The 13,600-nt window shown below is 44.2% G+C and overlaps 1 protein-coding gene across 1 annotated transcript in view; it reads left to right on the top strand.

Annotated features, from left to right (window-relative positions):
• DNAH6 (dynein, axonemal, heavy chain 6) overlaps nucleotides 1–13,600 on the top strand; it is a 318,529-nt gene that overhangs the window by 184,296 nt on the left and 120,633 nt on the right. Inside the window, exons 39-41 of the mRNA XM_012644194.1 lie at nucleotides 1,725–1,882; nucleotides 6,540–6,671; nucleotides 10,430–10,670. Coding sequence (XP_012499648.1) covers nucleotides 1,725–1,882; nucleotides 6,540–6,671; nucleotides 10,430–10,670 — 531 coding nt within the window. The remainder of the gene's footprint in view (nucleotides 1–1,724; nucleotides 1,883–6,539; nucleotides 6,672–10,429; nucleotides 10,671–13,600) is intronic.

The raw sequence follows: 13,600 nt of genomic DNA, 5'->3' as shown, positions 1-13,600 counted from the left end.
CTTTGTTTAATTTATTTGTAAAGGTGATTCTGTTAATGGCATTTTTCCCTGTGCTAGACATCTAGATATCTTACTTTTAACAAGCAAGTCATTTATTTCCATCATCACCTTCAACTCAGAACATCTTCAATCTCTGCCTCTCCAGGGATCTCCCTCTCTCTACCCACGCACCTCCAACCTACACTGATTTTCCCTTATTTAAATCAAACTAACCTCTTTATATCTGACACATTGAGTTGTCTGAACTCAGTGGGAAATAAGAATGAAAATTTTTTGTTTTTTCTTCTGTCGATGCTTTCAACCAGTTATTGTGATATCTCCCTCACCCTCCCTTATTAACTGCTTAGATAAATAGCATAACTTTCTGGACACCTTCAGATATTTTGAGTCTGAGCCAATATAAAGCTTCAATCCCAAACCCAATTTAAAGCTCTTGCTCTACCCTGTTGTCAGCCAGGTTTGTGGTCTCAGGTGCTAGAGGTGGAGGGGTGTGGGGTGCTCTCCCTGTAGGAGGCTGTGGTAGGTTGGGATGGGAGGGGAAGAAGGAAACGATGAATGTGTCTTCTCCCTACCTGGCGTTTAGATGGGCCTCTCTGTGGATGGTCCCTGTGTCTCTCTGGCTGGCACTGAATGACTGTCTGTGTCCATGCTGTCTGTGAGGCAGGCTTTCAGGAGCAAGGGTCTCCCATTAGAGTTGTTTGCAGGTCAGGCATCATCCTCCCCATTGAAAGGTTCCCTGAATCAGGCAGGGTCTCAGGCCCCACTAGTCCCAGCCTCCTGGGTGGGGCACCGGCCAGGGCTGGGGCTCAGCTGCCTTCCATGCTGTGCACCATCCAGGAGACCATGTTGTGCCATACAGAAGTGCTACCAGCTGCTTCCCTGCCTCCTCTCTCTGTTCCCTCTTTCCTGCTCAGGTAAGTGCAGGGCAACAGACACCCGTCTGTTTTCTGGCGGGGGTCCCAGATCTCTATAAATGATTCTCTCAGCTCCCTTCCCTGCCTGCTGGCCTACTACTTGGCTTCCAGGAGCCGGAGGATGGAGTGGAGCACTGTTTACCTTTGTGACCTTGGAATCACCTCCTACAGTTAATCCCAACCACAGGGATATGGCCATTTGCCCATCAGGTCTCTCTTTTCCCTGCTGTCGCCCATTCTTTTTTTCTGATGAGTGTGTACATTGATTTTCTCCAAGATAAACGTGGCGTTGTGCAGCTCCCCAGTACTGAATTTCCGTCTCATGTGATTGGGATGCTGTTGAATAAACTAACCCTTTCTTTCCTGTGAGGGTGGAGTGATGGCATTTATGAAGGGAACCTTTGGCATTCTTCCTCTTCCTACTGTGGAAGGAAAATGACCTTCCTCAGTCATGCCCAGGCCACACAGTTGGTGAGGGCAGCAGGTGTGGTGGGATTGAGAAAGGTCCAGACCTCACTGGAGAACTGCCATCTTCATATGCTCTGAGAGAGAGTGAGGGGCCATCTTCCATGACAATGCGGGTGTCCTGGCCACGTCCGCATCTCCCTAGCAGGGTCCTGGATGGGACCAGAGGCAAGTCTCTTCTCCTCTGGGCAGGACTCTGCTGGGGCCCTCTTCACTCATGAGAGAAGAGCTGAACTCATTATGACCTACAGGGTGTCATTTAGTCCAAAGCCATACCTCGGCTTTGTCTTACGTTTTCTAAGGGCAAGTCATAATTCTTACATTCAATTCATTTTGTTTCCCCAGGAGCACCAGGAAACAAAAGAGTTGTGATTTTTGTTGATGATCTAAATATGCCCAGACTAGATCGCTATGGCTCTCAGCCTCCAATTGAATTACTTCGGCAGTATCAAGATTTTGGTGGATTTTATGACAGAAACAAACTGTTTTGGAAGGAAATACAGGTTACTTTAGGTTTTAAATTACTTGGTGTGTTTAAATGTAAACACTAAGGAAATATGGTATATTGTTTGCTAGAACTGCCATAACAGATTAACACAGACTGGGTGGCTTAAACAACAGAAATTTATTTTCTCATAATTCTGAAGGCTAAACATCCAAGATCAAGGTGTCAGCAGGGTTGGTTTCTTCCAGGACCTCTCTCCTTGGCTTTTAGTGGCCGTCTTGTTCCTATGTCTTTATGTAGGCTTCCTTCTGTGTCTGTCTGTGTTCTAATCTCTTCTCATAAGGACACTAGTCGTGTCAGATTGGGGCTCACCCTAATGACCTCATTTTAGCTTAATCACCTCTTTAAAGACCCTATCTCCAAATACAGTCACATTCTGAGGCACTGGGGGCAGGGCTTCAACATATGACATGGGGATAGGGGACACAATTCAGCCCATAACATATGGCCTCAGTGTTACTTCCATGTAATTCAATTCATTCAACCCATATTGAGTCTTCCCATTCAGCACATTCATGGACCAGTGAGACAGTCTCGCCTCCCAGAGAGCTGCTCTTCAGAGGGTGCACAGACATTGATAATGCAGGGTGGTGAGTGGGGATGGACAGGAGAGAGTCAGTGTGGGGCTGGCTTGAAGATGAGAGAAGCCTTCCCAGAGGCAGTGTCAGAGCTGGATTATGAAGGCAGGGCATGCCAAAGCAGGGAAAGAGAGCATTTTACGTCTCAGAAGCAGGAGTATAAAGTACCACAGTGTTGTGAAATGTGAGTACCAAAGCAGCAGGAGGTACAGAGGTCACATCCCAGAGGGCTGTGGTCCCATGATGAGGAACCTGGGTTTATCCTGTAAGTGGTGGGAGCTTCTGAAGGAAATGTGATGGGAAGATCCCCTTGGTGCAGGGCGGGGGCCTGGGCCAGAAAGGAGGCAAGACCAGAGGCAGCAGCAGTAGCTGAGAGGAGAAGGGATGAGGGTCAGAGCCTCATGTGCTGATATGTGCAACCAGAAGGGTTTAGGAGGCAGATCAGTAGGACTGGTGAGCTGTGGAGTCTGAGGGAGATGGAGGAACCCAGGCTGGCTGCTCCATTTCTGTTCCAGAGAAGAGAAGCCGCCATCCTAGACAGGAAGGGAGGCATGTTTAGTTTTGGTCACAGTAAGAACAAGTATTAATAATTGTACCAGGCACTGCTTTAAGTGCCTCCCACTTCTAGCTTGTTTAACCCTCCCAGCATACCTATTAGATGGACAGTGTTATTAGCCCCATTTTGCAGATGAGGCAGAGACTCACAGTGCAAGTTATGTGACAGGTCCAAGGTCACACTATTAGTAAGTGCAGAACTGGGATTAGGCCCCAGGCCATTTGGCTCCTAAATCTATGATTTCAGCTAAGATTCCTCCCTATCCGCTTGCTAAGCTCGGATGCCTTGGGATATCCAGGTAGAACTCTTTCTCTCTATCAAGCTGTTGGCCTCTTAATTGGGAGCTCTGGAGAGAGGATGGACAGAAATACGCAATATTGAAAGGAAAATAAAAAATTCAGCATATTGGTTGTAGTTAGAAGCCAGAAAAAACAGGTTGTTTTAGACTTTAACTATAGTAAGTTTTTAATGCAACATAATGAATACAGTATCCAGCAGTTTAAACTGCAAGAGTGGGTGAGAAGCATATTCACTCATTCAATAAATATTTATTGAGCATGTATTCTGTGCCAGGCACTGTTTTAGGTCCTGGGGTTACCAGAGTGAATGAGACTGTGTAAAATCTCTGCCCAGGTGGAGCTCACATTCTGGTAAGCCCATGAGCCAAGGAAGGGGGACTCACCAGGGAAAGTAACAGATGAAATGCAGAGATTGCATGAAGTCAAGTAGAGAATTTAAATAAGATAGGAAGATTCTTTATATCTTTATACAAAACAAGTGTAAGTGGTAGAGGGGAAAATGGAGATTGAAGAGATAGTTCAAGCCACACAGAGGTGAGAACCGATGGGGCCCACATAACAGGTCCTGAGAAAGAGGTCTCTTAGTCACCAGTATAGAGAGCGTGGGACAGAAAATAAACCCATGTTCAGTTCCTGGGCAGTGGTCAGCAGCTTTCTTCTCCCAGACTGTACTTAGGGTCTGTATTAAACAGGAAAATCTTTCCTAAAAATAGAATATAATTAGGCCACCTTATAAACAAAGCAGTCTTTTGCATAAGGCTTTTTTTTAACTTTCCAAATGAGTTTATCTAACCTTATCTTTCCAGCAACCCAGTGAGGAGAGAATATTATGTGCCGTTTGCAGGTCTAGAATTTCCCTGACTCAGTGCCATGGGAATGAGGGTGGACAGAGAATGACCACCACCCCTCACCAGGCCAACCCTCATCCCATTGTCTAGTGTCTGGTAGCAAACAAATCACACAGAAATTCCTCACCCTGGCACTCAGGGGCTCCCACATTTGGCCATAATGGCTGCTCTGATCAAAGAGACCCTGCACAAGCCCCACAGTCCCACTGAAGCAGAAGGCTTGCTCTCTCCTGAACGCATTCATTTCTCCACCCCTGCACCTTTGTGAAGGTGTCCTCTACCTGGAAGGGCCTTTCTCTCCAGCTCTTCCCTTAGGATCCCCTCACTCCTTCAAGGCCCATCTCCAAATTGCCTCAATCACAAGGCCTTTCCTGGAACCTCCATTCCCAATGTGATCTCCTCCTTCACCTACATGGAATATGGTGTTTGTCCCTGTCGTGAATGTCACGTTGTATCTTGAATCAGAGCTGCTGGTGTCCCCATCTTGTGCCTTATTCCTCCATATCAGACTCTGAGCTCCTGACCTCCATCTCCTCACCTTTGTGGGTCCTGCCCAGCTTAATGCCTTGCACATAGTAGACTGATATTTGTTGGAATTAGTTCACATAGAGACAGGAACCTGCCCACCTCAAGCCTTGGTACTATAAATCTGAGACCAAGATAAAGGGAGACACAGCCCAGAAAAACCATTCACCTACTTTACCAGGCCCCCCAAAAAACTGATGATCAATTTCTAAAAGAAATAGCTCCCTATTTTTTGTTCATTGACTTTTTCAAATACTAGAATTTTCATCTAACATATAGGCTAATTACTATAAATATTTCCATAATCACCTGCTTCTTTTCATTTTGTGGCCATTGTCTGAGGCCAAGCTCTCTCTCTCCTGGAATATTGGAACTGCCACGATTAACTGGGCTCCACATACCTGTAGTCTGTCCCCTGTCTATGAACAGCCAGAATGGCCTTTCCAAAACGCAGCTCTGATGCTGCCAGCGCCTTGCTTAAGACCATCAGTGCCTTCCCTTGGTTTTAGTATTCTTCCTCTCACCAAAGGAATTTGCACATGCTGTTCCCTTTGCCTGAAATGCACAGCCCCACCCCATCCTGCCCCTCCACGGCCTTATCTTCTGTTTAACCCCCTCCAGCCTCCAGCTCTGCACTGCAGATGCCACTCCCTTGATCAGGTCCTCTCCTCCCAACAGACTAAGTTAGGGTCCCCATCAAGCATTGCCTCAGCATTATATCCCTTTCCTCCAAAGGCCTTACTGTGGTTTATATTACATATTTATTTTTAAGCCTTATCAAGGCAGGGAAAAGGCTGCTTTTTCTCTCCATTTTACTCACAAGAGCCCAGTACCATGTCTGCTACATTGTGAGTAGATCCTTACTATTTGTGGATTCTGTGTCCTACTCACAAAATCTATTTGTAACTGAAAAATCAATACTCATAACACTTTCTCTCAGTCATTTGTAGACATGCAGAGAGTGACAGAAACTTCTAGCCACCCAACACATACTTTCCAGCAGAGGCCGAACAAGGCAGAGCTCTACCTTCTCATTTCAGCTCTCACACTACAAACAAGTGCCCTTCTCATGGTCTACTTCATGGCGCATTTTTCACATTTTATGCTTTCTCTTGGTGATTTTGCCATTTAAAAAGGCCCCAAGTGTAGGGCTGAGGTGCTATGTGCTGTTCTTAAGCACAAAAAGGTTGTGATGTGCCTAACAGAAAAAATATATGAGTTTAATAAGCTCTTTTCAGGCATGCGTTATGGTGCTATTGGCCATAAGTTTAATGTTAATGAATCAACAATATAAAATAAGGTGTTTTACTTATTTTACTTACTTTACACACATAAAACAAGGTTACATATTGGTCAATTGAGAAAAATGTCATGATGAGAGGCTCACAGGAACCTGACCCTGTATTTCCTCTAGGAACGATGGCTCAGTATTTACTAATTCGGTGTCCCAGTCAACTTTATTGAGCATGACTACCACAAATAATGAGCATCAACTATACTTAGTATTTGGTGAAAGAATGACTATATTTTAACTTCAAATTCAAAGTTTTTAAGATCAAGTTTTTATATAAAGGTATTTATACAAAGTGGATGAATTTGCTGAGTGACCTTGAGCAGCTTACTTAACCATCCAGGGCCTTGATTTTTTCTATCTATAAAACAGAGGTAATGCTAGTGATCTCTTGGGGTGGTTGTGAGAATTAAGTCATTCGATGTACACAAAAAATTTAATGTAATGCTGGCATGTGGGTAGGTCATCAAAAAAATGTTGGTTTTGAATCCTGCCATTGGGATAGGCAGGTCTCATTTCTTTCTCTGCTGGGTGACCCGATGGATTCTCCCCACGCAGGATGTAACCATCGTATCGGCATGTGCACCTCCAGGAGGTGGCCGCAACCCTGTGACGCCCCGCTTCATCCGACACTTCAGCATGCTGTGTCTCCCTACGCCCTCGGAGCACAGTCTGAAACAGATTTTTCAGGTGAGTGTGGATTTAAACTTAAGCAAAAGGGGAAAAAGAAAACATATGTTTTCCAAAGCTCCCACAATCAAAGTGGTCTGTTGGGTTTCTAGGGAGCCCGTCATCTCTTTCCTGGGCAGAAAGCAGGTAAGCATGGGTACCTGGATAGTAATTGCCAGGCATCTGCATCACTGTCTTCTGTGTTTGTGGTCTCAGAGATAGTTTTAGGCATGCAGGATGGTTGTGCAAACATAACCCCTGTATTTAAAGAAGGCTGTGCCTTAGGTCCTTGCCCCTTACTCTGCACTCTGCACACTGCTCTTGGCAGGTCTGAACACTACCCAGTCCCCACCTCTGTGCTCATCTCATACCTGACTGCCACGTGTGTATGTCCACTTGCCACCAAACACAAAACAGATACCCCAGGGAGCTCAAGCTCAACACACCTAAAACAGAACTCATCACCTTGGCTACCACCACTAAGAACAATAACCCATATTTCTTCCACCTGTGCTAACATCCCTAAGGGGCCACTTCCTCATCTTTTTTTTTTTTTTTGAGACAAAGCCTCACTGTGTTGCCTGGGCTAGAGTGCCGTGGCGTCAGCCTGGCTCACAGCAACCTCAAACTCCTGGGCTCAAGCGATCCTCCTGCCTCAGCCTCCCGAGTAGCTGGGACTACAGGCATGCGCCACCATGCCTGGCTAATTTTTTTTATATATTTTTAGTTGTCCAATTAATTTCTTTCCAATTTTAGTAGAGACGGAGTCTCGCTCTTGCTCAGGCTGGTCTTGAACTCCTGAGCTCAAACAATCCGCCCACCTCAGCCTCCCAGAGAGCTAGAATTACAGACGTGAGCCACCGCGCCTGGCCTTCCTCATCTTTTAAATGGGGAAAACAATGGCTCCTGCCCTGTGAGTGTTCAACAGAATGTTCAATAAATATGACAGACATTATTTTGAATAGAATGATGACAGAACATGAAGCAGCATGACTAGAGCCTGCCATAACCAACCAGCAAAAGCTGCTCAGAGAAGATAGTGAGCTGAGTCTTAAGGGAGAATGGGAATTGACAGGAAGGAAGAGATCTTGGGAGCAGGAAGTACTTGGGTGAATGCAATCACAGAGTCAGGAAATGGAAAAATAGACCTACAGGTAGAATAAGACTGTTTAGGTGACTGGTCTGAAGGTGACTTTGTCAGTAACTGCCCAGTGAAGTGGGGATTAAGTTAACCGTCACATTTATCAGTATGAGCCTCTTCCTCCAAAGGAGCCCCACTAGAGAGAGGGACAGAGCCAGCACATACACAAGCTCTAGTACATGGAAAGAGGTTTTCTATTCATACAGAAATAGCTTACATCCATAGGAAATTATTCTTAATAAGTGTATATTGATTAAATTGATATATGAATTGATTAATTTCTTCTGTATAAAAGAAGCCTGTGGGTCCAAATAGTACATGTATATTGAATATATATACGTATATATATAATGTTTTTAATCACCTAGTAATTTTTAAACAATCAGTCATATCACTGTACCCTCTTTCATAGTCTGTTGCAAACTAGTTAAACAATATATACATGCAGGGAGTGCACCACTGATGATGGGTCACAGTTTGCACAGATTTAGAATATGTATATTATGGGTGACTCATCCTTGAACCACAATTCATACACACCTGAGTGTTTACTTATTGGAATTTATGTGCCAAAATATATATCACTGTACACTCCAAGGGGAAACTGAACAGCACACAACAAATTAAATTGATGATGTTGTAACTAAATTAAATTAAATTTCTAGTTAGAAAGACATAACAGCAGTAATTGAAAACAATGATCAACTCCATAAAACACTAATAATATCCTCCTCCCAAAGCATCCTTCCCCCAAACTGTGAGAATTCTGGCTCTATCTTGTGTGTATATTCTTAGCAGGAGCTTTGCAATGTTGCCAAACATGTCATGTAACCCAGACCTGTAAGTAGAATACCAAGCCATGGTCCTCAGTAAACTCTATGATGACATGCTAATTTTAATTCATGAATACCAATTTAGTAGCCTCTAATTTATTCTTTAAACAAATATCTGTTGAGCACCTTCCATATGCCAGACATTGGTGTATCATTTTGAGCAAAACAGATACCAAACCTGTCCTCACGGATCTTCCACCATAGAGACAAATCATAAACAGATGAATGAGATAAATAGATATACACACAGTTACCAATATATATGTTAGAAACTGTATTTGTATTTATGTGATGGAGAATAGACAGGCTGAAACTTTTTTCATATATGTAATGTGTGTATATATACATATTTTATATATAAAAAAATAAAAATTTCAGTTTCTCTGTTCTCCACCACACACATACAGCTGGACAGATTTTCAGCAAATTTGAAGATTGGGTTTGGGATGGTCCTACTCAAAATATAGACCATGTGCAGTATGTTAGAGTCATGCTGGGGGCCCAGGAGAGGGAGTACCTCAAAAAAGCATATAGTCCTCATAAGCTGCTGAAGCTAATGTTCAACAGCAGGCCCACCAAAAACAAATATTAATGCTCTGGATTATTTTAAAAGATCTCATATATGACCCCCAAATCTAAAAGTCAAAAAGATGACCTTGTAAGTATTGACATGCATTCTGGTGGCTTCTCTCATGTGTAACTCCAGGGTTGACAGTGATAAGAATTTATCTATTTAAAAAACTATAATGATTTTTCCAAGCACCTGGGGCTGGGGGTTAGCCAATAAATACATACCTTCAAATTGTGATCAGTTATGGATGTGAAGATCAGAGAGACTAATGGAAGACTTGTTTTAGATTGGGTGGTCAGGGAAGGCCTCTCTGGAGAGATGACACGTAACCTAAGAAATGAGGGATAAGAAAGTGTCTGCCGAACGGACAGCCAGAGCTGTTTGGGGTGGGCATTGGGAGAGGGAGCAGCATGTGCAGAGACCTGAAGGAGGGAGGAGCAGGCGTCCAGACCAGTGTGGCTGGGACCCAGTGTGCAATGGGGAGGGAGCAGGGAAGTGGGGAGGCTGGTGAGGGGTGCTTGACCTGCTTGGCATGATTAAAGGTAACAGAAGAGAAACAAGAGTGTAAGTGAAGAGGCCACTGAGCGAAGGAAGAAGGGAAGAAGCCCAGATGAAAATGAGCAGGGGGCCAGAATGGGGTGGGGTAGGGGGAAACAGAGGGAAGCAGACAGATCCAAGAAATGTATTCAAGATTGATTGCGCAGGACAGAGAACGGGAGGTGCCGAAAGAGACTTCCAAGCTCCTGATCTGAGCAGAGGAGAGTAGGGCTGGTTACTGAGACTGGGAAGCAGAGGAGTGGGGGAGTTTGTTCTTATAAGTACGTTGCACTTAAAATATGCATGAAGATGAAAGCCTATGGGATTGTTGTTCATTCACCCATAAAAGTCAAAGAGAGGGTTTCAGTTCATTTCCAGATGACTGTGTGCCCTCCATGAGGACCCTCTTGACCCACTGCAGTCATAAATCTAAATTACTTGAGAATAGGTTCATGGTAAATTCACTAGTCAGGTATGAATGCTGCTCAGGCATCACCAGCAACTACAGAAGACAGGAGTGAGCCCGTACTTGAGAACTATTCTAAAATGAACAGAAGAGCTCTAATACCCAGTTGTCTTTGTTGGAATTTGGCTTTCTACTTATTATCAGAAAAAGTATCAGCTCTGCAGTAGTTGAAAGATAAATATTTGGTTTTAAAAAAAATCTAACACTCTCATATTATGTTTGTGGTCCTAGGCTATCTTAAATGGCTTCCTGCATGATTTTCCACCAGCTGTAAAGCAGACTGCACCAAACATTGTGGAAGCCGCAGTTGAGATTTATAACAGGATGAGTGTTGATCTCCTGCCAACGCCAGCCAAGTCCCATTATGTCTTTAATTTGAGGGACTTATCCAAATGTGTGCAAGGTATTGTATTGAACCCTCATTCTCTGATCTGCGCCCTCCCTTCTTTTCCACTGGCCCCCAAACCTCTGCGTAGAATTGTATCCAAGGTGTCTGCAACTCGCCTGGAAATCCAATCACCAGTGCCTGTTCAAGTCACCCTCCATCCCACCACAGGCTGACTGCTTCATAACTTTTTCAAACCTGTGACACCCTCTCCCATTTCTCACTCCCAGCAGATGTTCTTTCACTAAAAAAATAGAAACAATTGGAGCAGAGCTGCCTCATCTTCTAAATTTCCCCAAAAACCTGCATCTTCCATCCCTGGGCTGAGCTGCCCCTGCGCCTATCGTGTGCCAATATTCCCTCTGGCACTGAGCCCCATCCCCTTCTGCCTATGCAAGGATTTTGCTCTCAAAATTCCCACTTCTCTTCTGTATCTTCAGTGTTTCTTTTTCTATTGGATCATTCCTAACAGCACTTTTCAAAACTGCTATAATACCTCAATACCTCCCATCTTTAAAAAAAATTCTCCTTAGGCCTCCATACTCCCCGGTGGTACACACACACACACCCCAATTTCTCTTCTATTTCTAGAAAGACCCCTTAAAGGGCCGAGTGCAGTGGCTCACACCTGTAATCCCAGCACTTTGGGAGGCTGAAGCGTGAGGATTGCTTGAGCCCAAGTGTTTGAGGCCGCAGTGAGCTATGACCATGCCACGCACTCCACCCTGGGCAACAGAGTGAGACTCCATCTCTAAAAAAAAAAAGAGAAAGAGAGAGACCTCTTAAAGAATGATCTCTCTTCTAGTTCTCCCTTTAATACATTCTAATCAAAATTTTCTATCCAACATTGCACTCGACTGCTCTTCCTGAGTTCACCTCTCTGTCTTGTCAGACCCATTGACAGACTCATTCTCAGCTGTGCCCTAATCTCTCAGCAGTGTTTGCACAACTCACCCCTCCTTCCCTTCTCCAATATTCCAAGGCACACACTCTCCTGGGATCCCTCCTCACTGGCTGCTGCCACTTGGTCTGTTTTGATGGCTGCTCCTCCTCTTCTTTACCTCAGAATGTTTGGGCCACAGGGCTTTGTCTTCACTCCTCTTTTTTATCTACACCTGCTCCCTCAGTGATCTCAGTCGATTCTATGGTGTCAGGTACCATCTATTCAGAGATGGCATTTGCATACCTACCGCCAGCTTCAACCTCTCCTCTATGTGTCTGATTTGCACATCCAGTTCCCTTTTCAATGTCCTCCCTCAGACATCCAGCTGGGCTTCTTAAACTTGGCATGTCGAAGCTGGATTCTTGCTTTATCCCTCCACCCCTGGGCATGTGTATCCCTGCCCTAGAGGGGCATGACTTGCTCTGGCCACAAACCTTGATAACCCTCACTCAATCCATAAACAATACTGATGGCTTTACTTTCAAAATATATCCAAAATCTAACTACTTCTCCTGGCTCCATCCACTACCACTCTAGCCAAAACTACTATCACCTCTTACCAAAATTCCTAGCAGTAAGAGCCTCTCTCTAATCTCCTGCTTCTAGCCTGTCCGTTTACCCCGCCTTAAACCCAGTTCTGCCTTCTTCACAGCAGCCAGAGGTGTCCCCTGTTCAGACCCTCCTGAGAGGCTGCTTCCCCAGCTACTGCTGTGTGGCTGAGTCTGTGCATGATCTGGACCGGGCCTCCTCTGCCCTCATTGTGGTCTCCTTGGCACTCCTGAAATCAGGCCTGCCCAGGGGCCTCTGAACCCTGTTGGAATGCTCTGACCCCAGATACCCACATGGCTCACTTTCCTCGCTCAAATGTCACTTCCTCAGCCAAACCTTCCCCTCTATGTCCCTTCATAGCACATATTGCCTGAAATCGTATCCTAGATATTTCTCTGCAAATGTGTCTATGTCTCTGTCTCTCCCACTAGGATGTCAGCTCCACAAGGGCTATTTGCTTAGTTCACTACTGCATCCCAGGGCCTAGAATTGTGCGTGGCACTGAATGAAAGAATGTCTAAATGAATAAATAAATGAATGTCACAGAAGGTCGGAACTGAAAAAAAGCTTTTACAGTACCCAGATCAAGCCCCTTGCCTTATTTTGTGCACAAGGACACTAACTCTTAGTTCCTCCATGATCTGCTTTGTCACCTGACTCCCCATCTGGTGTTCTTTGTTCAACACCACTCATTTTTTTTTCTCAGAAAAGATTCAAATGAGCTAAAGTACACAGGTTTGTTTTTAATATCTGCGAAGTAGTCAAAGTGAAAGGTTTCAAGCGCTTCCATGTAAAGCAATGACAAGCCTCTCTGAAAGCCAGCTCCCTTTTCTGTCCTCATCAAAATCTATTTCATTATCTGTTGTGCATTAGCAAGGCTGAGAATGAGCTAAGATATGATGGGCATGGTGGGAGCTGAGGCTTGCTGTAAGAGCCTCCACCTGTTCTTCCCTAATGCTGGATTCTCATCATGGGTTCCTGATCCCTCCAACTCCCAATGTCATGGCTCTGTGACTCTGTTTTCTTTTTCCTTCTCTATCAAGCACCTAGGGACTCTCGAAGCTGGCACACCATCCTTGCCATAGGATGACATGACAACTTGTGTTCCTCTTACTCCACTGAAATCTTACCCTCTTATATTAGCAGTTTAGTCTTAGGATTCATGAACTCATTTTTCTAGACAACATTAAAATATGGCTTTGTTTCTTTTGAGAACTGCTTGAAACTCACTTCCTGATCCTCAGACATTGTCTAATCTAGGCATTTATTTATTATCCTTCCCCATTGCCTTTCTATTCCTATTTTTTAGGTAAGTTTTAAGCTTGAAAATTCAGTCTCCTTTACCTCTTGCAATGACACATCATAATGTATCCAAGAAATTCCAATTTTGAATATCTTTTTCCTTATCCCCACATTTCATCAAAATGTCCTGAAAATTCCCTTTCTTCTACAAATATTAGCTGAAAATAATTAAAACTTTAAGCATTTCAAGAAACATATATGTCAAATACACACACACACAAAT

This window comes from Propithecus coquereli, unplaced genomic scaffold, assembly GCF_000956105.1.
Source record: "Propithecus coquereli isolate 6110/MARCELLA unplaced genomic scaffold, Pcoq_1.0 Scaffold208, whole genome shotgun sequence".
In the NCBI taxonomy this organism is placed as follows: domain Eukaryota; kingdom Metazoa; phylum Chordata; class Mammalia; order Primates; family Indriidae; genus Propithecus; species Propithecus coquereli.
The sequence above is the reverse complement of the archived record's forward strand: the minus strand, read 5'-3'. Positions and strand labels throughout refer to the sequence as shown.